Source organism: Plectrocnemia conspersa, unplaced genomic scaffold (genome assembly GCF_051122295.1).
Source record: "Plectrocnemia conspersa isolate PC_06_02 unplaced genomic scaffold, ASM5112229v1 ptg000008l, whole genome shotgun sequence".
NCBI lineage: Eukaryota > Metazoa > Arthropoda > Insecta > Trichoptera > Polycentropodidae > Plectrocnemia > Plectrocnemia conspersa.
In genome coordinates, this window is record NW_028277172.1 from 15110105 (window position 1) to 15137205 (window position 27101).

Here is a 27101-nt window from a genome sequence, read left to right on the forward strand (position 1 = left end):
TTATTTCTCCCTTTTCAAAAGCCGTAAAATTGTCCCTTGTCCGTTATAGTGAGAACAGTCGGTTAAACGTATTGAATTTTTAACTTATTGGGAGCTACAAAACATAATAAATGTTAGCTGATCATCCGAGGCACAAGTCGTTAGAAAAAAATATTATTTAATAGTTATGTACTAATCCAAAATATTAACAGTCAATAGTGCATATTATATACAATTTATAATCCCATAAATTTTCACGTACCAAATTTTTCATCTTATTACAATAACCCCAAATAGCGCAATTCTATACTATAAATATACTGAATTTCGAATGTACTATTATTGACTTTATCTTAATGTGAATTTAATGAATTCTTAAAAACTGACGTATATGATATGTCATTTTTTTAGAGAAATTTTTGAAAAATATCGAGTCGTATCCGCACAAAATTACTTAGAAGCGTCTCTCAAATTAAAATTTCAGTTTTTAATAATAATATATTCGATATAATTAAAGAATAGTGAGATAAAAATAAATTTTAAATTGACGTTAAATATTGATCAAATCCATTACAGGTATTATTAAAAGATTATTTATTGAATGATCTGGTAGATGAAACTAGTGATTTTGGCGATGATGATTATTTGAATAACCGTCTTAACGACTTGAGATGACATAGTACACATGATGTGACGATAAGCCTGACGCCTGATAATCATAGAATCGGTCAGACCACAGAGAAGTGCTAAAAAATATGCAGAAAGCAAAATCATGATGATAATGAGTCGTTAGATTGCGCTGCGGACTATTGTATGATTTATGGCGTTCGGAACAGATGGGTTGCGTTATCACAAGTGCAATTCCACTCGTAGCGGGTCAAGTTTTTTATATAATCCTGATACATTTGGCGGGTGGTAATGAAGTTTACTTGGAGAACGAGTCTCATTAGCAGCACAATTTGGAGCAGTAAAACGAATTGGTTTAAAGCGTATACAATGCGGAAGATTTTTCGTATAATTTCTTGATTTGCGGAGCGGTATTCTCTGCGGCGAGGAATCCTGATTCTGGTGACTTTTGCTTCAAAAACGGCGACGACACCATCTTTTTTTTCTTTAGTTTGCATGCTTGGATTAGTGTTTTGTTTTAGGTGTTGCAAGGTGGACATGTGGCTCGTTGAGCTTGATCCCGAACGTATTCCCGAACGCAAAACCGTTCACCTACGGCAGTACCTGCAGCAGCAGGAGCACCCAAACTGCGTGCGCGGAGTTCTCTGGCTATAGCAGTGAACGCCACCTCCACGTTTACGCCAGTCTTCGCCGATGTTTCCATAAAAGCCACCCGGTACTCTCGAGCCAAACGCTCCCCCTCTTCTTTGCGGACCTCTCTGTCCGAACCGCTGTCGCTCTTGTTGCCTGCACATAAAATAAGAAAAACAACGCTCGACTATGTATAACAACAATGTGACATGGCATATTTTAAAAGTGGTGGTTAACGTTAATAGTATTCAAAATTGGCATGCTCGTGAACTTACAACTAAAATGACAGACTCGCATGATGAATGTATGCATGCTCGATGCAAACATGATTGCTGGTACAGGCTTGCATCATTGTATAATATATATTTACCTCAACCTATTTGACACATACAGAAAACAAAACAAAATCATTTATGTTGAAGGTGCTCACAAATTTGGCACAAGTGGACTCTTTACGCTTTTGTTTTGGTAGTGAGACAGCAAAATCTAAAAACGTGTTTTATTAATAAGCGGTGGGTACTTTGAGTATATTTCCTAATGTTCAACGAAAACGGCAGAAAATACGTCGATATGTCATTATAATTTAAACACCCATAAATTCAGAGTGGAAAGAAAAAAAAATCTGTAATAACATGTATGTACATAAACAATAATGGTTGGACAGATGTATGCATTATGTCATATATGCCTGAGGTATGCATCATTGTTCCATGGGGAATGCATAATTGATACCTGAACAAAAATATGTATGTTTAAGGCACACGTCAGCAATACTTAAAACATACATAATAAGTTGATTATGCATCGTCGATGGCTAATTCACGCATTTTGCAACAATGATATCTGAGAAAAACATGATAAATATGTAATGCGTAAATGACGCATGCATCATTGTAACACGAGGCATGCATCATTGCTACATGAGGCATACATCATTAATGCCAGAGATATACACCATTGCTCCAGGAAGTTTGCATTATGCATCGTTCCCGCATCATTGTTACACAGGGAAAGCATCAATGATACCTTATGAAAACATGAAAAATGTTTCACGCATGCAATATCGATACCTGAAGCATACATAAAACATACATAACTGCTGCATATTACATGCATATGCATCGTCGATGCCCGAGGCATGCATCATTGACATTTGAGGTATGCATCATTGGCAGCTGATGCATGTATTGTTGGCATATGAGGCATACATCAATGCTACGTAAAGCAAACATCATTGATGTCTGTGATATGCATTCATGACACGTGCAAAAGACATGCATCATAAATGTCTGGAACAAGCTTGAACCAAACACCTTTGCCGAATGAGACGGGCACTACACATCATCGATACCTGTGGTATATATCATTTCCACATAAGGCATACATCATTGCTACGTATGGCAAACCGCATTGATGTCAGTGATATTCATAGTGCATGAAACAAACTAAATTGCTACCTGAAGCACACACCATTGCCACGTGAGACGTGCACTACATTTATTATTACACAAGGTATACATAATTTTTGTAGAATATTTATATTATGCATCAATGATGCCTAATATACGCATCATTGTTACACGGGAAATGCAGCAATGATACTTGAAGAAAACATGACAAATATGTAATGCATAAATGATGCATGCATGTTTATGTCATGCATCATTGGAGCACGGGGCACGTATAATTGACATATGAAGCATGCATCATTGCTACATGAGGCATACATCATTGATGCAAGAGGTTCGCATGCATATGCATAATCTGCCTGAGGCATTCATCAATGATACATGAGGCATGCACCAATGATACATGAGGCATGCATCAATGATACATGAGGCATGCATCAATGATACATGAGGCATGCTTAAATGATACATGAGGCATGCATCAATGATACATGAGGCATGCATCAATGATACATGAGGCATGCATCAATGATACATGAGGCATGCATCAATGATACATGAGGCATGCATCAATGATACATGAGGCATGCATCAATGATACATGAGGCATGCATCAATGATACATGAGGCATGCATCAATGATACATGAGGCATGCATCAATGATACATGAGGCATGCATCAATGATACATGAGGCATGCATCAATGATACATGAGGCATGCATCAATGATAACGAGGCATGCATCAATGATACATGAGGCATGCATCAATGATACATGAGGCATGCTTAAATGATACATGAGGCATGCATCAATGATACATGAGGCATGCATCAATGATACATGAGGCATGCATCAATGATACATGAGGCATGCATCAATGATACATGAGGCATGCATCAATGATACATGAGGCATGCATCAATGATACATGAGGCATGCATCAATGATAACGAGGCATGCATCAATGATACATGAGGCATGCATCAATGATACATGAGGCATGCATCAATGATACATGAGGCATGCATCAATGATACATGAGGCATGCATCAATGATACATGAGGCATGCATCAATGATACATGAGGCATGCATCAATGATAACGAGGCATGCATCAATGATACATGAGGCATGCATCAATGATACATGAGGCATGCATCAATGATACATGAGGCATGCATCAATGATACATGAGGCATGCATCAATGATACATGAGGCATGCATCAATGATACATGAGGCATGCTTAAATGATACATGAGGCATGCATCAATGATACATGAGGCATGCATCAATGATACATGAGGCATGCATCAATGATACATGAGGCATGCATCAATGATACATGAGGCATGCATCAATGATACATGAGGCATGCATCAATGATAACGAGGCATGCATCAATGATACATGAGGCATGCATCAATGATACATGAGGCATGCATCAATGATACATGAGACATACATCATTATTGCATGAAGTATACATCATTGTTGCAGGAGGTTTGCATTAATCATCATCGAAGCCTAACATAAGCATTATTGTTACACGAGAAATACATCAATGACACTTGAAGAAAACATGACAAATATGTAATGCATAAATGATGCATGCATCATTGGAGCACGGTGCACGTATAATTGCCAAATGAGGCATGCATCATTGCTACATGAGGCATCAATGATGTATGCGAGGAATGCATCAATGATACTTTAGACAAACATGATAAATGTGTAATACATATATGACGCATGCATCATTGAAACACGAGGCATGCATAATTGATACACGAGGCTTGCATAATTGCTACATCAGCTGTACAGCATTACTGCCCCAAGCACTCATCATTGCTGAAAGAGGTTTGCATTATGCATCATCGATGCCTGAGGTATACACAATTGATAGATAAGGCATACAGAATTGCTGCATAAAGCATGTTCGAGGCATGCGTTATGCATCATCAATGCTTAAGGCATGCACCATTGATACATGAGGCATGCAGCATTTGTAACTAAAGCATGCATGTGCATGTTGCATGCTGAAATGACGCATACACCATGTTGAAGGAGGCATGCAACATTTATGCACAATGCATGAATCTCTAATGCCTGAGGAACACACCATTGCTGCGTGATGCATACATCGTTGCTGCATGCGGCGTACTTAGTAAATGTATGCATGCGTCATGCATGTATGACGCGTGCAATATTGCTTGCGACGTATATATGGTTCATTGGTCGCAATGGCCATTATCAAGGGTTCTGGCTTTATAGGCCACGAGATCGTCACGGGTTGTTGGCAGAAAATGTGAGATGTAAAAACGGCTAACTCGAATAGCCATAATTTTAGAGGTAAAATAAAATGTATATTATGTATAATGTTGAAAATCAGATCATAATTAGAAGTTGAAGTACTATATACATGTACGAGAGACACCAAATTGGCCTCTAATGGTAGACAATCAGGGCAGGGCGCCTGGGGAGAGCACTGCCCCCTTGGGTGGGTCAGACCTAGGGTTTAGGGGGGTTGAGGGTAGATGGCGGGAGTAGGTAGGAGAGAAAATATGAAGGGTGTGGGAAGGCCAGACGACCGGACATACGTTGTAAAACATGTTTTTAAAAATAAATATATATGTCGCTCTATGGGCAACCGGTAGCTTTTGTATGATTTTCGCAGTTTGACTACATATGTAAATGTTACCATATTAGCGACATAGGCGTGGCGCGTGATGGGCGTTGTCGAAATTGAGCTAAAATATGTAATCAATTTTTACGCGTAAAAAAATTTGCAATCGTCGCTCACTCTTTTGAGAAAGCGCACAATGAAAATGAGTAATTGATTCACATAAAAGTTTGCGGAGCACCCCCCACTCCCAGTTCAACCCTGAGCCGGAACCGCCCTCAGACACTAAGTGCAACAGGTCGGGGGCGCGAGTCTTAGGACGTTTCGCAAGCGGAGCTTTTACCCCGAACAAAACAAAGAGAATCGCAGAAAATTGAAATCTTGGACACGTGCGGTATCAGAACTCAGTGGCGGCGCGTGAAGAAAACATTCTATTGATAATTTGTTTTTTTTACAAAAACTCAATAAAATTTGAGACGCGCAGTATTAGAAGTCAGTGGCGGTACGCGAGCAGAACATTTAAAAAAAGATTAAGTAAAAGGATATATTTGGGATTAAATCCATTTACTATACCAGCGGCAGACAAAGGGAGTAGAATATCGATATTGAGCGTTTGTGTTATATCAAACAAAGACTTCACTCAGTTATTATTGACCGGCGCTCGCAAAAACTACACATTTTCATGTTAATGCAGTAATCATAATTTTAAAATCATAGATATAAAAGAAATATTTTATTAGGACTTACTGGACTATCACAGGAGCTCGAGATCCGGGTGATCTATGCAACGGTCAATCAAAGACTAATGAACTATCCCGGGCCTGGCGCAATTGCATCCAGTAGTGGGGGGCATCAGAGGAAAGTGGTGGGGGTTTATGACATGCGTAGTTTCAACCTGGTATCGTAGCAACGGAAAATACCTGGAAAATCAATCGATGCAACTGCGTTGCAGCAGCTAGAAATAAACCCAGCCTGGAAATGCCCGGGACGCAGGGTCTGGGAAACGCCCGGGGATGACAGTGCAATATTGAACATGCGTGAAATTATGCGCAGTTGCCTATTTTGAGATGGAAATTTCTGGAGATTTCAATTTTGTGTTTTTTAGGTATTTTGTTCGGGATTTTTTGAGATTAATTTTAGTCTAAATCAGTTTTTAAGATGATGTATGTATATATATATAGCTGTGTGCGTACAATTTTAATATCCACGACTTTACCGAAAATTCATGCAATAAAATATATAAAAATCTTTTTTTCAGATTTTTACTTTTTTGACTCAATTGAGTCAAAAGTGGCATGCGTACGTTTTTTATATAAATATTAAATGGCGAAATTTTACGTTTCAAAGTAAATATGTTAAATATATAATAATGATAATTTTATATATATGACAACATTTATATGTGTAAATGATAACGTCTACTTACAGTCTGTTCTATTCTACTCGTCTTAGTAAAACAACAAAAACACTAATGCGTCCATGTATATGGAGAGTACCAGTGCGAATCTGTTTGCGGCAGCGAAAGTTTTAAGATGCGCAGAGTTCCAACACGATGATTATGAAAATGATCAAAAATAGAAAGACTAAAACACCCATAATATTCAAAATTTGATTTGTTAAAAAAAAATCAGAATGATTAAGTGTTTCCAACCCTTTCAACGCGAGAAGCTAGGATGCAATGGCAATTGTCTGACGCCCGGGACTATGTGGTGACCTATCCCGGGCAATCACGTTACACCAGGACATGCGTAGATGCAACCCGGCTTGCATGGCAACCCAACATCCGGGACCATCAATCAATGCACCTGTCTCGACCCGAGGTGATGTGCGCAGGTCATAAATAACCCCGGGACTCTACATGAAAATATGTAGCAATATTTCAAACAATAGAAACTTACAGCAGCACGTCCCGGTTGAACTCGTTGTAAAAGTGAAAAAACAACTTGATCAGCAGGAGAAGCAAGACCATGGAGATGTACTGCTTCATGTAGAGACCACGGTTGCCGAAGGTTTTCCGCCTGATGCGGGCCATGGTTGGGGCAGATGGGGTGTTTTAATTAGGGTGTGTCGTTATCGTCCTTCTGGTGCCCGGTAACAACTAAACAGACGATGCGCAGGTGCAACGGGTACATACAGCCTCAGCTTAAAAGGCATGCGTAGATGCAGCAGCCGTGTATCATAGCAACTGTCGGTCCCGGGCAAATCAATCGAAGCACCTCCACCCCTTTTCATCCCGGATGTTTCGCAGACAGACATAATGCAATATACCAACATACATACATACATACATAATCGAGACAAAGAAAATCGCATTTTTAATACATAAAAAATTCGCATTCACTGGCGATGTAGCCTACAGCTCGCATTACATGTTTTTTTAATTATGTCATGAATTAAATTTTATATAATTAGGGACAGTGTGATAAAGCATTTTTGAAAAGTTTGGTAATTCGGAATTATAAACAATTTTCATATTACAAAATTATTTTTCATACTCTTCCCTTTTATGCGCTACTTCTACGCCTCTGCGCACGTCCTTTGTTGAGCGTTCAGACTTAACCCATTCAATGCCACAGTAGATTTATTATGATATATCGTGCGTATTTTTTTATTATTTTTATATACATTTGACAATTTTAAAGGCATACTTATCAAAATACGAAATTAATTCTTTAACTGCCACGTCTAACTTTTTGCATGTAATAATTAAAATGTAAAATATAAATTTTCAACTAATAAAAATAATGCGCCACATTCTCCATCTCTTTCATTTAAATAAATTTTAATATGAATAAATAATTAAATAGCATAATAACCCTTTTACTACCGCGTTTTATAATTGTTGTTAAATTAAATAGAATAAAATATTTTTTCGTACATTAATTAGATCATCATAATAATATGAAAGATAAATATAAAATGTAATAGTTACCCCTCCCCATCCCTCTTTCAACCCTGCCTCTCATCACTCCTTTCTCTTACTAAAAGTGGGAAGGGGGTCAATGTGAAAGGCCCATCCCTAGACCCCCTCCCTTCCACCCCCTTCTCTTCTCTCACCTATTCCACAATCTCTCCGTCTCTCTCATACATTTTAGTACTTTTAAAATCCAAAAATTATAAAGAACTGATTTTATGTATGAGATACTAATATATTAGAAATCAACGATAAGTATGAAACCTAAAGGGTTAAAAAATTCTTTCTCATATATTATATTTAATTAATTAAAATAGATTTACATAATTAATTAACAATATTGAACTATAAGTAATACATGTATGAAAGGGATCAATGTGAATGGCGCATTCCTCCCCTATAATCCACCCCTCCCCCTTCTCCGCTGTCTCTCTCAATATTTTTAACATACATATATAACAGGTGATCAATGTAAAACATGACAATACCCTCTTGTGAAAAAAATAGTATTACATATAAAAATAAAATTTACTCACATATCATCAGCGGTGTTGCTGCTATAGTGTTAGTGGAGTGCCCTAATTGTCTAAATAGCGAAGTTTATAGTGATTAAAATTCTAAGTCCCTAATCTATCGCTCCATGTGGACGACCCTGTGCGGCTGTAGAGATCCACGCCGAACAGCAGGGCGCCCCAGGACCTAGGGCGCCCGGTTGTTCAGCCTCCTCGGCCGCTCCGACGCAACTGGCGCCGGCCAGGGTCGCCGCAGCCCTCAGGTGCTGCACATTTCTGCAGGTGGGGGGCGCATCTTGCGCGGATGCAGCTAGATTCGTAGCAGACTGCACATCCGGGAAAATCGATCGCGTGCAACCGGCCCCCGCCCGACAACCATGGTAACTGCCACCCTGGCGGCGGCGGCCAAACCCAGACGCGACCAGCGCAATCGTGGGGTGCGTTTCCACCGCTGAGTTTTATGAGCCACGTGTTGAGCTGGGAAGGGTTTTGTCTGGGTTGAAATTGTTTTGTGAAAACCGAAAATAATTCTACCGATACTAAACGTAAGAATCACATGTTTTCGTTTCTTGAAATGAGATTATAAATCACATTTTTTATCTAGGAATTATATAATTGAGTTAACAAAAACATGTTAACTAGCAAGCAAAGCCGTGATATTAAAATCGCTACATAAGCATTCTTGGTATTTATTCTTACAAAGATTTTTAAATATGAGTTATTTATTTAAGCATGGTTTTTTCCTTGTCTTAAAATAGAATTAGCAAAATTAAAAATAAAAATAGTGGACAGACACAGTCGTTCCAATTTAATTAAAAATTTAATAACAAAGCAGTAGGCTCGAAATATAAATATTTAATAATTAGGTAAGTCAACCAGATATAGCGAAATCATGAAGACAGAAAAATCTGAGAATCGGTGTAATCCATATTATTAATTATAAATTATTATGTGTAATATAATTTATAATAAATATATAGCTGGGGCTGATTTTATTATTAGCGCATTTAAAAAAAAATTGTGTCTGCTGCTCCTGGGGCTCAAACCCGCAACTTCAGAGTTACTAATCTAAGATGTTACAGACATCACTATTTTTTACTTATATGTTAAATAAAATTGAGCTTGGTCATGCATAGTAAAATTTACTGATTGTAACCTTAATAATAGTTTATAATTCATTCAAGTTTTATTTCAGAGCTTTGGATGAAAGCACTGCGTCTACAAATAATAACAATACTCAACTTGTCATTTTTTGTTAAGGATGTTGACAATAAGAATACTCTATTTAGAAATCACAGTCAGTAATCATTATTTAACAAAATCATTCCCTTCTTAAATGTTTATATAAAAATTCAAGAAGGACACTTGAATAAATATTTTCTAAAATAAATCATATGTTCTTGGAACTATAAAGTTCATTAAAAATTTTTAGACGAGCGTCTTAAAAATATGTAATTACAAAACAGACTAAATGCTCACATTAAAAATAATATGTACATATGAAGGAACATAAGTTACATTATTGTAATACGTAAATTTTAAATTCTATAAGTTACTTGTAAAAAAAATCGTAGAGACCAGAAGATTTACAATTCGAATGGTTTTTATTAATTAATTTTTGTGTAACGAATTTGAGTTCTAATAATAAATTCTAACACAATATTGCTAATAATAAAATTTTCGATTATCTATTGTTAATAAAATAATACTTTTAATTATTTACTAAAAGTTATATTGGTATTCGTTAATAATGTAAGGGACTAACTGTATTATTGATTTTAACTTAAATCACTAAATATCTTGTATTATTAACTTTTAGATCTTTTAAAAAGAATAAATAATTTAACTTAAATATACCTTAATATAATCTCCTCACTTAAGCATTTATAATAATTTAATTATGTAAGTTCTATACGTATTAATACATTTGTACAATATATTAATTATAAACTGAAGTTTCTCATTGAACTATAAATACTTTCTATTATCATTTATTATTCTTCAACTTCCTGAGCGTCGAATTGCAAACTATAAAAGTTAATTAATGTATATATTATTATATTTATATTGGACCAGAAATTTAGACATTAATATAATTCATGAAGTAGAAAATTATAATTTGCACTATACTGAATATTTATTTAAACATTTTAATGTTGATAATAAAATAATGTTAAACATATAAATTATTAAATATTATATCAGTGATGGAATAGGAGGAAGGTAAGCAGATACCGAAATAAGTGGGATAACCCAGGATAAATAATTGTCTAAAAAATTCTGGATTTCCAAAATGTTCAAGATTTGTCCTGGATTCCAAATGAAGGCATTGTTTACAAATATGAAGTTGGTTAAAACCAAATATAAAAATAAATTCTCAGATTAAAATATTAAATGTATTTTTTAGACTCTCGGTAACTAAATTCGAATTAAAGTGTCAAAGTAATAACCAATAATCAAACAAAAATAAATATACAGATAGGTAAATGCAGCATTAAATTTTCAATTGTGGATATCTACAATATTTAATTTAAATACTTTTGTCATCAACGTATTAAGACATCCGTCAAAAGAAAGGCACCCTTGGGTCTTTTTGTTTTTTGTAAGCAATAAAGAATTGAGTATCTTGAGTTACAATTTTAAAAGCATAAAAATAGGACTTCACTTGAATAAATGCAGTAAGAAAACTTATTTTTAATTTACATTAAAACATATAAGCTTTGTCTAAAATGTAATTTTTTGCAGCGTTTCTTTTGTGTCAGTATTACTAAATTCAGTAATACTCTTAAATTAAATTAAACTGAAAATAAGTTAATATTGAATTGATAAAGTATTAAATTGCTAATATATTCAGATTAAAAAAATCAGGCAGATAACGATAATAAAATAAATATTAGCAACTTTTCGAGAAGCTCTTCGTTCTATATTTACGTTGCTTACCTTTACAGACATCAATTTTGATAAATATAAATCTTTTCGCTAACACGTAATTTTACTTAATTGATAATCTTAACATTCAAACACATTTATATCAAAACAATTAATAAATTTGTTAACCACCACTTAACTAAACATAATTGTTTATATATATAAAATTAGATTAAAATAACTTACCCAAAAGCATAATGACGACATCTTCTTGAGCATATTCTCTGATTTCGCCGAGCCACGCCCTCGTGTTGTCGAAACTCGTTTTGTTTGTGACGTCGTACAACAATAGCAGAGCTAAAAGCGTCATAAGTAAAACTAATATTTACCGGCAAATCCAAAAATATCACATCTAGGGTGTTACTTAAACACCCCCAATAAATATCTGGTACGAAAATATCCGCCCTTTATTCAACCTATTACGCTCACGTGTCAGTTAATTATTTTTAACCACTCGAGAAGAAAAGAAACTATTTTTATAGCTTGTTAAATGAAAGGTGTAAGATATAACCAATCCATTATTTATAAAAACATTACTTGATACTTTCACACATCATTAACTCTTGCCACCATTCGAAACGTATAATAATAGATACAAGGCTAGAAAAAATGTGGCATCCGAAGGTTCAAATTCTGAGAAATAAACCATATTTCTTAAAAATATAATAATGTGTTTTACTATATACAATATTAAAATCTTACCATGTGCATCTCTATAGTAAGCGTGAGTGACACTTCTAAATCTTTCTTGGCCCGCAGTGTCCCAGATTTGTAATTTAACTTTGGATCCATCAACTGCTACTATTTTATTCTGAAATTAAATTTCATTGGTTAAAAATATATAAATACAATTAATAAAAAATATATATTACAATTTATAAGAATCATTACTTATTTTAAAAAAAACGTGCAGAATTAAAACACTAAAAAGCAAACAATAAATAAATAAAAATTCTTAAAAAAAACATGCATTTATGTACATACATATATATTTTTATAATTTATTGTCGGTATTTTATTATTGTTGTGTTTAATTGAATATTTTATTGAACTGAAATAAAATCAATATATATTACATAAAAATATATTTTTAATGCATTCAGTCATATTTACAAAATATAAAAATCCTCAGTTACAGATCAGTAAAAATGCTAATGGGTGTCGATAGATTTATTTAAGTGAAAATAAGATATGTATTGTCATTCTCATAAATAAATAGATTTTTTTATATTTATGTGTAACATACTATACGCTTTCTCTCCTCCGTTAACTTCAAACAAATTTTCGCTGTTAAATTATTTAATTATCTCTCCGCAATGATCTAATTTGATCTAAAACGAAAGAGAGATATCTTCCGATCACATCATAATATTTTATCTTATTTAAAAAAATATTAAAACACCAAACATTCCGATGCCGTCGTAAGAGGCAATTTCGTTTTTTGAGGATATTGTCGAATCTAACCCGGAAATCGATTCCAACCGTAGAGATGTAGTTTCCTCCCAGAAATGTACCGTCCCGGAAACGAACCAACAGACATGTCTTCCCGACTCCTGAGTCTCCCAAAAGCATCACCTAAGTAATCAAAATTTGTTATAAATCAAATTATCAAACATTTTAATTTAATCGAAACACAAATTATTTTTTGATATATGTATTTATTATACAACCCTTTTATTCAAAAATAAAATTGACATAATAAACTGATTAATATATGAAATTATGTGCTGATTTTAAACCATAGTTATTTACAGCAATTTGACAGTTTCTTCAAAAATTGCTTTTTGATACTGTAAATATTTTCTTATCAAAAAAACCCAATATAATTTTTCGGACAACCCTAACCTAAATATACCCACCTTGCAGAAAATGTCATAATGTTCCACCTGAGGCCTCAGCGGAGGCCCCTCGAACGAAGGCGTCCTTGGGGGCCTTCTAGGCGGTTGCGGCTGGCCCTCGCCCTGATTGGCCCACATGGGCCTAACCCTGTTGACGACGACCCTCCTCTCACCATCGCCCTTGTCCCACATTTTTACAAGCGCTGGGCGTCACTCTGCGGCTTAATTGAAAAACATCACAGCACCATCACCGCCACTTCGAATGCAAATGAAATTGCATGCAACGCACGAGCGCTCTGTACATGGTTTCATTATTGCTCTGCGAAAGGATATTGTTTTGCAAAATTGAATTTGCGTGTATTTCTCCGTTGAAAACGTACGTGTCATAAGCGCATATTGAAAAGTCTGAACTTTGCCACTGAAATTATTATTCATAGATTAAACCAGTTGTGGGAAACATTTGATTTTCAGTTTTTTAATCGGTATGTATGTGGTAGTGCTAACGATATTATTGTATCATTCATAATGTTATATGCCCATTACTCATCCTTAACTCTAACATACTTCAAAAACAAACTTATTATGCTCTTGATCACACTGGCCAACATTTTTAAACTATTTTTGTAAGTTGCATAACAATACCTGATCTTAATGCATTATGCAGAAGTAAATTCAAAATCGAAAACAAAAAAATCTGGCATGTCAGATTTTTCAGTTAAAGATAGGTATTATAATATTATACATATATATATGTAGGTTATAATTTTTCATTTTTGCACCAATCATACAATATTTTTATTAACCATTTAATTTGTGTTTGTGACACTTTTTTACATTGGCAACACAGTAATATTGCCAGCACTGCTGTCAACTGAAAAACTAGCCAAATTTTCGGGCCTGCCAAAAATATTTTTGAGGCATTTATGACCGGCCGGGTAATAAAATTAGCATTTGTTAAGCTGTTCTTTATTGTTTTGCACATATTCAATATAGTTCTCAGCTATTTTTGAATATGTATTTATGCTCATTCAGTTTAAGAACAACACTATAAGAACGGTACTTCCATCGTGACAATGCCGCCCCTAAACAGGTGCCGCCCGGGGCGATCCGTACCCCCCCCTCTCCTCCCGGCCTCCTAGCTACGTCACTGATACAACGTCTATTGTTCCCACTGTAACTATTTAGTTATTTATGCAGAATTTATCACCCTTTTTATGAATAAGGACGACTTTTGCATTTACAAAGATCAGAAAATGATGACGTTTTGAGAATCAGACCAAAACTACGTTGTAAAAGAGCAGCGAGACTGACTTCGTAATCCTTCAAACTGAAACCATGAACCAAATCAGGTTCAAAACAACTTATATGTCGTGTATGTAAATACGTATCAATTAATTCAAAATGAAACTAATTATAATTAAAATTAAAAATAAAACGAATGTATGTATATTTTTGGATAGTTAAGCCTTAATATTTTGATAATTAAAATACGTTAAATTCATCACTAGCTTTAGTTAAACTGTACAGCTATATTAGCTGTATGGTGTAACCTTTGTTGTAAAAAAAACACCGCCGTGGCAATTATAACGAATGTAATTCGGCCCATATTGGCCTTTGGTTTAGGCTTTTCGATATTTTAAGCTATATGCACTAGAAATAAAATTAAAGTAATTGTTAATTTACTCAATTCATCATCCATCAATCTGATTGAAAAGTAGTTATATATCACACCTCTACATAAATGTGCCACGGCACAAATTAAGTTGAGAAACACTGGTTCAATTTAAATAAAGATCTTTTCTTTAGCTTTACAAGTTTATTAAAAACGCTCAAACATGTATATTTGAGCAAATTTATGTTGAACTTGAATAAATGTAATTAGATAAATGAAACACAAAATTTTACCAAAACGTTGCTTCCGGTTTGTGCAAATATTTGATTTATCATCAACCCTCGTCGAGATTTATCAGATGTGCTGTATAATTAAGGTCATCGATAGGGTCTCGTTTTAAAGCTTGAAGTAAAACGCGGTCGTTGGCCTGAAATAATTAAGGCACACGAAAAGGGCGGAAAAGGAAATTAATTAAACGTAAGCATACGTGAAAATAATATCCTTCAACTTCATTATTGACATGATTAAATAAATAATAATAAAGTGAACCGACAACAAAAATTGTTTTTTTTATATTTTTGGATTTAATAATAATAATAAAAATAATTTATACGTCATATCAGATTAGATTTACCTAGAATTTACTAACTTCACTTAAAATTGCGATTTAACGTTATAGTATATGATTAATGATTACTGAGAAGCAACCATATAATGCAAATGTTGAATATACTACAATATTAATTTAATTTAAAAAACACTAAATAGTTAATAGATGTCAAATACAATAAAATACCAAAAAAAACTCATTAAACATATTGAACAAAGACTTGCAGAAATATACATATTTAAATAAATGTTTATATTATAGTTTAGTTTAGGAATTATATTGTTAATTTCCGACGACATTACAATGAGGAATAAGAGCAAAATAAATAACTAATAAATATGTAATGAGAAACTATGATTTATTTTATTTCTCTTTTACAGTTGACACTCAATAGATGTTACCATGCACGACTAACTTGATTTTATGTAATTATTCAATACGATATTCATTAGAAAAATCTAAGAAACCCTAATCTGTGATTATTTATTGGAATTAAATTTAAATGATAGCTACTAATTATGATTACTATATGGTATTTTAGGGATAAGGCATGAGTCAATTATATTTTTTAATTAAACTTACAGTAAACTTTCTGTTTTTATTATATTTATAAAACAATACTAATTTGCCAACATTAAAATATTATATATCGTATAGATAACTAAACTTTGCTGGGTAAAACAACGAGTATCCTCTTAAATATATATTTTGATAAGCTATTAATTTAAATATATTCAACAAAACGATTCGCTGAAAATATTTAATTATGTTTTGTGATTTCAATCATACTTGAGCTTTTAACTTCTTATATGATTTTACTTAATATTAAATTTATATATAGAATATATTGATTGATAACATCAAAAGCAAAATAGGTAAAATAACGCGTTGAAAGGGTCACATAAATCAACTACTTTTATCATTTTTAACCATAGATACAATTTTTCAATATTGATCACATTACATATTCTCTTTATACTCTCTTTGGCTTACATAAAACATTTCCTCTAGCTTTATTTAAGAGATATTTAATTTAGTAAATAAGGCATCCTTGACGTAATAAAAATCCCGTGGAATGATGAAAATTTTTTACTTAACTTTTCCACGAAATTCCATATGGAACATACAATTTTATTAAAATTTATACAGAAATATATGTATGTACTTATACAATATTTTTAAGTCTATGTTCGAGATTTACTTTTTTAATGTTCGAGAAGATTTTAATAGGTCATGCCATTGCCAGACATTTTTATAGATCCGTATTTCAGGCATCTATACGTTTTTTTTATATAAGACGCTAGGTATACATTTATTTGTTTTATACTTTTTTTAATTATAATTAGTTTTATTTAAGATCTTTTTATTTTGGATTTAGTGTGCATATTCACATATATACGTTGTTTTGAACCTGATTTGGTTCATGGTTTCATTTTGAAATTACGAAGCAGCAGCGTAGCTAGGGTATGTGCCGCCCAGGGCGATCCTTAAAATTGCAGCCCCCCCCATACATTTTTTGTAGGGTCATAAAATCAGCATTTCTTAAAATAATAAATTGGTTATTATTAAGCTCTTGTTATTCGTAAATGTATATAAGTAACCAATAAGAACCACAGTAGACGATCCTATCGCGAATATGCCGCCCCCAAGCAAGTGCCGCCCGGGGCGGCCCGCCCCCTCCGCCCCCCCCAAAGCTACGCCACTGTTACAAAGTCAGTCTCGCTGCTTTTCTACAACGTAGTTTTGGTCTGATTCTCAAGACGTCATAATTTCCTGATCTTTGTAAATGCAAAAGTCGTTCTTATTCATAAAAAGAGTGATAAATTCTGCATAAAGAACTAAATAGTCACAGTGTGAACTATAGACGTTGTATCAGTGACGTAGCTAGGAGGCCGGGAAGGGGGGGGGTACGGACCGCCCCGGGCGGCATTTGCTTAGGGGTGACATTATCACGATGGAAATACCGCTCTTAAACTGAATGAGCAAAAATACATTTTCAAAAATAGCTAAGAGCTAAGTTGAATATTTGCAAAACATGGGCCTCTGCTGTTCGCGTTAATTATTAATGACGCTTTTGTAGACTTAAATTTTATAAAGGAATTCAAATTATTGCGGCCTCTTCTCTACAGAATGATTGAGATTTTTTATGAAGATGGGCTTCTGTCAACTGTCTGTCCTATAGTGTCGAATATGTGAAAGTGCCATACTGTGTCATTTTTTCAACGCCGTTCATCATCACGTCTGCGATAAATATTACAAGATGCTTGGTTTTGTTATGAGGAACGTATTTCACTTTGACGATTCGTCAGTTATTCGCGTCTTCTGACACTTTGGTACGAAGCATTCTTGAATCGGGATATATAATTTGGAATCCCCGAATAACAAAATACTCTCACTTAATCTAAAAAGTTCAGAAAAGGTTCTTGAGATACCTTTATAAGAGGATATTTGGTTATTATTTGTTCTTATACCACAGTGCCTTTCATTAGGAGTGTTAGGATGCGACTTGCTGTGTTCTCACAGAAATTTGTAAGTGTGTTAAGCATTTTTTCAAACTACTGGAAAGTTCTGTCAAAAATCAAACTATTTACGAGGAATTCCAGTTTGGGGTTTTGGAGCACTGGTATTGCACATTAATCTATTTAATGTCAGACATGAGGAACTGATCTGGTTCGTAACATTTAATTTTAATATTTTTTCTTTTTTATATTACTTGTATTCTATTTTTTGTATATTATAATAATACTATGTATTGTTTTTTTATCATTGTGATGCATTAGGGTAACCTGATAGGTCAGGATGGTCTTAATTTAATTAAAATAAATAAATATACATCACCATCTTTTTCATAATCTTATACCTCGTTTATGAATAGCTGTAGTGGTTGTACGTTGCCATATAAATTAACATCGAATAGAATAATATATTAATTTATAAATCTACTACTGTAACAAGACAATGTGTGTAACAATAATTTGGCAAATAATCAATGTCTGGCCATTAGAGATATATGTATATTATTATTATTAATTGTAAACTATTTATATGGTAAAATTCAATTTTACTGCGGGGATAAAATTAAGTCCCTTGGGTTAAAAGTCTAGACTTGTATACCTTATATTGTATACGGTACATTGTAATCTAGGGGCGCAACTCTAGAGATTTTTGCTGACCATTTATTTTCCCAATACAAAATTTAGCATAAAACTAATCATCGTTTTTCAAAGCCATAAATATATTATAAATCAGTGTTTTAGATTTTAGGAATTTTTAATATTTTTTCAAAAACTTTTATTTTATATAATACAAAAATATGTTTTATTGAGCCGAAATTCATGGGTGCTAAAAAGTTGCGTAAAAACTTTTTTATATTTACTTGTTATTTTTCGTAAAAAAATATTTATTTTTATTTATTGTTAATTTATCGTTAACATCATACTTTAAAGATAAACCCATTATAAATACATTTCTTAACTATTGTATTCTACTTATACTAATCACCAACAAACGTATTTTTTAAAATGTGTATATTTGAGAACACAGATTATTCTTCTGATCAATGTATTGTTTCCATATATATTTTTTTGCTATGCCCTGCTTCATAAAACGAGGTTGAAATGCAATAAACATGATTCGTAAGTTAGTAATTTGCTTAATACTGACAATGTGGCTGTAATTTGTTTAAAACTTAAAATGACATAATTGTATTTTGTGGCAAACTGACAATGATTATAATTTTTTGTACCATTTTAAACCAGAAATATTATGTATGCTGATTATTAAAAGGAGAGAGGATAGTAGTAGTTTTTCAGAAAATAATTGGATAATATTTATTTTTAACTTTTACATGTAGTTCTGCTTTTATCAAGTGGTTTATATGTTTTAATATTGAATTTATTATTTTTTATGTAAAGCTCTGATAATAATAAAACATACTTATCTGTACACTTTTACAATGAAAATATGCATATTTTACCCTTAAGCTTTTTCATTTATAAAAAAATATAAATTAAATGGGTTCTGATAACTTCAACGACATTAACATATAATATAAACTATTCTAAAAAATAAAATGTAGTGACAACGATCACATCGATTGTAAATACATGTCTTGAATTACGAAATAAATGATAAGATTGCAACTAAAGATTGCCAACTCTTTCTTACTTATGAATATCAACGAAAGTGATTTCTGAATCCAGTATAAGCTTAAAAATATATATACAAGATACTCTTATTGAAAGAATGAACATAGAATTGAAAGATTACAATGATTCCTATTGATATTTTCACAGTAGTCTTAGCTGTTGGTAAAACAATAATCACAACGCTCTTTAAAACTGAACAAACAAATTTTATTTCCTTGTTGATCAGATTTATATTTACCTGATTAATAATTTCTGGCTATTTTTAAAGTTTCTAATGAAGTCATCAGATTAATGTCGTTTATTTGTAGCTACAGCTAATTTTTGTTAAATAATATAATAAAATTGTCGTCAATTCTAAATATATTTTTGTATATTTTTCTATATAAGTAGATACCTTAAGTTAAATGATTTATAATAATAATAATACTGTTTATAATAAATAGCATTTCAAATCATAAATTACTCCTAATTGACGAAAAGTTACATGATAAATAACAGTAAAAAATGGCGCATGAGAGTCAAATTATTAAATATAAGACTTTGATAGGAAAGCTGTTAACTTTTCGCTCTGAATTTTCTTTATACGCCCCATGACGAAAATGAGGTATTAGGATGGGGATAAACTTTCCGAGTAAAGGGCCATAGAAAAAATAATCTTTAACTTTGTTAAAGTTCGGAAAATTACTTTCATTGTTGCATAGCGCCAGCTTTGTTCAAAGCTTTTAATAAAATGTTTTTATCTTCTATCGTGAATTTTGCAAAAATCTATGTAGAAGACAATCGCGAAACACAAAACATTACGAAAAATAATATATTACTGAAAGCTTACAATCAATAGTGCTATGCATGACCTAGCTCTAGTTTAGTTTAATTATTCACCATGATATTTATTTGTGTGATGATCGATCGGAATTAAATTAGATATAGTGATCAATAATTTTGACCACAATAGAAATTTATCTATATGAGATTCAAACCCTGGTTTTTCAGGAATTAGTTACCGATTTAAACCAGTGGTTTATCGTGCTGGTTAAGTAATCATAAGTCAAAGAAATATAAAAAAATGATAATTCAAAAAGACAATGACGATAAAAATCTAGCAGTGTCTATTTCATTATTGAATAACTCGGTGTAATAAAAAGTTATAAACCACATCTGAATACACATTACAATGTGTGTTTAAACAACACAAAGCATTTTCTAAAAAATTGCGTACATACAGACAGATGTTCCTATAAGTCTGTTAACCCCTGTACACATATTTTCAAAATAAATATATTAGCGTCGCAACCCTGTTTCACGCACCCCAAGATTTGTCTGCGTTCAAGGTCACCTGTTGCTAGGGCGAATGACAGGGTGCGTTTCTCCCCCGCCTCAAACTCCCCCAAAAGCTAGAGCTCATCTAACCGCAATTACTACAAATTGGCGAAATACGAACAAAAATCCGATAGTGTGAATCTAACGCCCTAGAGGCTAGATGAATTTATATTGTATATACATTATGTAATACTACATTACAGATATATAATAATAATAATACTAGTTAATTATTTATTATTAAAATTACTTTAACAATTTTAAAGTATCAAAAACCCTGGAGTTTGCGATGCGAAACACCTCAATAATTCAGTCAGACGAATTTTATATAACACATTACTGTTTAGCATATTAGAATATGGATGAAAACCAGTTCCATGAAATATTCCATACTATTAGAAAGGATACAAAGGATTTTTTTTGTATATATTTGTATATAAAATAACATAATATTCAAGTTGGTTTATCTCAGTAGTACGTAAATATGATTCACTGATTTAAATAAAAATATTTTTAATATAGAAGAAAATGGAGACATTACAACTTATCGTTCTATATCTTGCACCTTATTAAATGGATTGACATATTAAGTGGATCGCGAAATATTTTAAAGCATATTCAACAACCATAATCTGACCGATTTAGTCAAAAAGTTAGCATGCTTTAAAGGTTTGATAAGAAAAAACGTTTCTCTTACTTGTTCCTTATCAATTTTTTGTAGATAGAAACATCACTTTTGCTAACGAAACACAAAAATCTATCGACTGACTATCATTAGTAATAATATGTTTTTTGAGTACCTAGAATATTTTACTCGGCCTGCTTTATTACAAAATACATTTTTTAATACAATTATTTACTTATTATATTTTTTTCATGCGTTATAAACGATTAGGAAAATTTTAAACGCATTGTATTGATTATATATAATAGTAATTAAAATTAAAAAATTATTAAGCTGCTAAAAAAAGATGTTAAGCATCCTAAAATAAAATAGTTTTGACTCATAATGAGAATTATATAGCTCTAAAGTCAAATATACAATTTATGATTTACTCGCAGTTTTATCATCATTTCCAACACGTAATGCATATATTACTTAATAAAGCTTAAAATAATTATATATCTTCCGTTGGGTAGTTTGTTCCTATTATACAATATATTTTGATTAAGATGTAGAAGCTTAATTATCATCTAAATTTTCATCAGTTATATATAATGAAAGAAATTTATATAAAATTAGTAATGCATAAATTTGTATGTTTTCTTTATGTCATGTTTAATTTAAATTTCAATTCTTTCAACAGTCAAAATGCTGCCAACTGACCTGAATTTTCCATTCTAGTTCTCGAAACAACACACAATACACCACACACTCCGCCTCGCAATTAATATCGCATCACGAAACGAAATCCTTCGAGTGGCTGAGATCTCGCATCGCGGTACAAGAGTGTCGCGCAGCCAGGCGCCCACGAAGAGGGGTTGCCATGGATCCTCTTTTCAAATTACTCTCTGTTCAGTGGTTAGATTATCGGGGGTCTGTCTGATCTCTCGCCCCCAGGGTTGGCGTCCCCATATATCTGCGACCTCACCCAAAGAGCACCCCACTGCGTGTGGGTGTGTGAATAGGTGGGCTCCGAGAAAAATCATAAGCAGATTGCCTTAATGTAAAACCATAACAATTCGAAAATACTCACGATTCTGCTTATTAAATTTGTAAACAATGTAACTGTATACGTTGTAAACATTCTATAGGTATGGCTGCATTGTTTATTATTTATAATTGATAACACCAAACAATCAAATTTTTGTATAAAATATATAATAGCTCGATATATAAAAAGAGTCGCTGAATTGAAAATTGTTCTGAAAATTGGATTGAAAGCGGAACAAACAAAACAAAGCAAATGCATTTTCAGAGAGCTAATGCAATTAGCCATACTCTAAACGACAATGCAAAGTCCTCATTGTTGATTATAAACATAGAAAAAGCACTAACTTTAAAAGCTTTCGTTAGAAGAGAACTAAATAGATTTAGCAACTTCTTTATTTTTGTATCTATATAATGTAAGGGAAATGTGTACTTTGTAAATCACCTTAAAAGCGAAACCATGAAAGTATATAATACGCTTTGAAAATTTCGGCTGACCACTAAAGCTTAATTAAAATATACAGGATGACAGAAAAATTATAAACCTGTTTTACTTATGTTAAATAACATGTTATATAGCTTCTCTTTTATAAATTTAAATTAAATATATTCTTAACTGAAATATAAATAATTTCTCAAATAAAAATATGGTAAAACTTTTAACTCAATTTTAACAAATACATACTTTACAATTTAACAAATAGATATTGTTTAAATATTTAAAAGCAATGCTTTAATAAGATGCCTTCGTCCATTATGTTAATTGATTTACCAATAATTTTCCTGTTTATAGTCTGAAAGAGAAAGAGACAAAAATACCGATTATATGAATACAGAAAATTAAATATTATATTTATTTACATTGTAATATATCAGTTTGATAGACCAGTGGTATAAGTCAGTACCTGTATTATATATATTTTTTATTAAAAAACTTCATATCAAAGCATCACAATGGCCAATATACAGACAAAAATTACACAATTAAACATATTAAAATTAAAAAAAAACAGTTATGGTGCACACCTAAAATATGAGCACCATATCACCTATTTGTTAAAATAAATCACTGAAATTTGTGTGATTCCTTTATTATAATACATAAAAAATCAGAGTTTGAATCACAAATAAACCCTAGTGTTTTCAATTTTTAACTTGTCTAGAGGATAATAATTAGTAATTATTAAATAATTATAATTTCGATCGAATATCACGAATTAGGTTTTTCTAGATTTTCGTAATTTCACGGAGGAATATTAAAAATAAAATAGTACATATAAAATAGTAATAAAAAAATATAATTAATTATATACTTCAGTACTATAATTAACATTGTATTTTTGTTTGTAATTACTAATGCCCTTTTCTAATTATATACAGAGAGAGAAAGGACGTATTAGTAACGTAACTATAGTTTGGATACAATTCCAATACCGCTTCTGATAACTATCGAGGATAATTAAAATGAGCAACACCATATAAAATAATTGCTCCATGAAACGGATTGTTTGTGAATTAGTGATTTGGTGCGAATTCGTTTTATGGTACAAAGTATTTATTTAAATGCACATATATCTCAAAATAATTGCTTGTAATAGCACTCATAACTATCACGAATCCCTTTAAAAAAAGATGTAATATAAATTTTATTAAAAGCCGTTTCGTGGTATTCCTGATTTTTTTATTATAACCCAAAATTATGTACTGCTTTTACTCGTCAGCAGATCGCTTCACAAAGGAATACTTGATGGCAAAAATCTCCTGAATAAAGCCTGTTTTACGACCCTTTCTGACGGTTTAGTATTTATTTTTCGGTCGTAATTAAAGCGAGAAAAGAGAGATTGCTTCTAACATACAAGCGCGTATGTGTGCATACTATACAAAGTCGCGAGAAAATTATACGTTCAGATGGGTCAAAAAAAAATTTATTAACAAATCAAGTAAATCCAAAACTTTGTATGTGTAAAGAAACATGAAAAATTATACGAGCAAAATTACAATATTTAGTAAACAATTTTATGGAGTAGAAGTAAAGATGAGGATTGCTATTATTAAATCTATACCAAAATAAATTTAAAATGATTGAAGAAATGCGATTAATTAACACATTTATATGTATTAAAGAAGTAATCGAAGAAGCAGTCTTCGCAAAAGTGAAGAAGTGAGTTATTATTATATACTAAATCAATACGATAGACTAGTGGTATATGGAAGTCATTAATATCTAAAAGACGTTAGTGTTTTTCTGCGAGATCAGATCTGGTAATTATTATATATTATAATTCCGATCAATCAATGTAGATAAAGTTTTTCTAGATTTTCCAAATCTCATGGATGACTATCATGATAAATAATTTAAAATAAAATCGAGCTAGGTTGTGCATATTGGTGTCTGGTGTTTCATTACTCACTTAGCTGTTTTTTTATTGTGTTTACCCTGTTGTAACGCATTAAGCTAACGCACATCATGTTTCAACGAACGACAAATAAATATACATATATCCTATTTTATGCAAAAGACAGTCGGCCTTTAGAAAAAGACATTCTACGGAATTTGTAACTGTGTTCTAAGAAAAAAAATATCTCACGATGTACAACAAGGATACAATTTGAGACTTTTATTATTTATAATTCTATATAATAAGGATTGTAAAAATATCAATTTTTTTCAGATGATACTTTAACTTATTATATTGCTTAATGTGCTTAAGAAATAGTATTAAGTTTAAATAATTATTATATATAAATATTTACAATAAAAATTGGTTTAAATACAATGAACCTAAGCTAAATATATTATTATTAAAATTAAATTAATTGTAGATATGTTAAACGTAAACGTTGCTTATAATAGTTATTATTTAGGGGTATTTTTAGATCATTATAATTATTGTTGGTACTAGATTTACCGTCTAATGAGAAATAAGTATAAATATTTACACAAAAACAAGAACACTGGCAAGCTAACGCCGACGAAATCCGAGGCAAAGCACGAAAACCGAGACAATTTTTTCACGGAAAAAATCGTCGATAACCGAAGTACCATTGTACAACAAAAAAACATTTAGAGTTGCATTTTATTAAATTAATTTTTGTTACTATTGTAAAACGATTTTACATGTGAGAAATAAAGTAGATAAAATAATATCATAAAAGTTGCAGAATGCAATGAATAGTGCCGAATAAAAATATAATTTATCAGAGTTTATTATTTTTAAAGAAACTTTAAATATAACGATTTTTGGATACTAGATAAATATTATTAATAAATTCAGTAAACCACTTTTTTTTGATTGTGACTTTTTACTGGTTAATTATTAAAGAAACCCTATAATTTCATATGAATGAAAATATATGTTTATTGTGTTTTTAGCCCTTTTTTGTTATTATGTAATTCCATGCACATTTGGAAATTCCACAAAAGTCATAGATGACGTTTTCTGTCTTCACATGTACATATATGCGTGTAATTCATTTACGCTTAATAAAAATGCAGGTTTTAAAATTTGTTGAATTCTTGAACCGAATGAACTAAATCTGGTTCGATTTGATTAGTTAGTTCGTGGTTAAATAATGTCTGTTTTGGTTTGTTAGGTTTTGAAGTAAATTTTCTGTGTAGCATGTAAACTATCTACCAAGATAATCAATATTTTTATAAGTTAAAAATTTCAATAAAATCACATCCGAATACATTTTCACTATTAGATATATATTATATATATCTACTAGCAAAAATGTAAGTTATCTGATCCACTAGTATAATTATATGCTGCTCAAAACTGTCATTATACCCAGTTTGATAGTTGCAAAACGTGCATTCGCTGTACAAACCCAAATCTAACCTAAACGAAACCAAGTATAATTTTACCCAATGAATTTTATATTATAAAAACAACTATAGTTCTTAAAATTTCATCAACTTAGATTTTTGGTGGTTAATTTTAAATATTGTAGTATTTAATCGAACCATCTGACATCAAATTCGCGTAGCATATCAAACATGAGTGATTAAATACCACATTTACTGATACTGATCAGTAAAATTGAAAATCAATTTTTTAATTAAAGAAGCGGAGTTTGATATTATTGCCTAATTATTCTAAATAAGCCTTTTTTGCATTCGTTCAAGCTGTTCGGAGAGAATTAATAAAAAGTTTTGATTTTAATTTATCTGGTATTTTTTGCATTCTACATCGCCGCCCGATTCTGACACATAATTTACATTTATAGATTAGTAGCTATAACTCAAATATAATATATTGAATACATCTTAAATACATAAAAAGGTCAATGAACTGCCTA

General features: G+C 31.9%; 1 protein-coding gene across 1 annotated transcript in view; it reads right to left on the reverse strand.

Annotated features, from left to right (window-relative positions):
* Positions 1-997: 997 nt before the first annotated feature.
* LOC148233100 (ras-related protein Rab-37-like) overlaps positions 998-27101 on the reverse strand; it is a 33732-nt gene continuing 7628 nt past the window's right edge. Inside the window, exons 2-6 of the mRNA XM_088190103.1 lie at positions 13483-13879; positions 13088-13198; positions 12326-12434; positions 11810-11920; positions 998-1392 (exon numbers count right to left, since the gene is read on the reverse strand). Of these exons, the coding sequence (XP_088046229.1) occupies positions 1124-1392; positions 11810-11920; positions 12326-12434; positions 13088-13198; positions 13483-13653 (771 nt within the window). The 5' untranslated portion in view covers positions 13654-13879 and the 3' untranslated portion in view covers positions 998-1123. The remainder of the gene's footprint in view (positions 1393-11809; positions 11921-12325; positions 12435-13087; positions 13199-13482; positions 13880-27101) is intronic.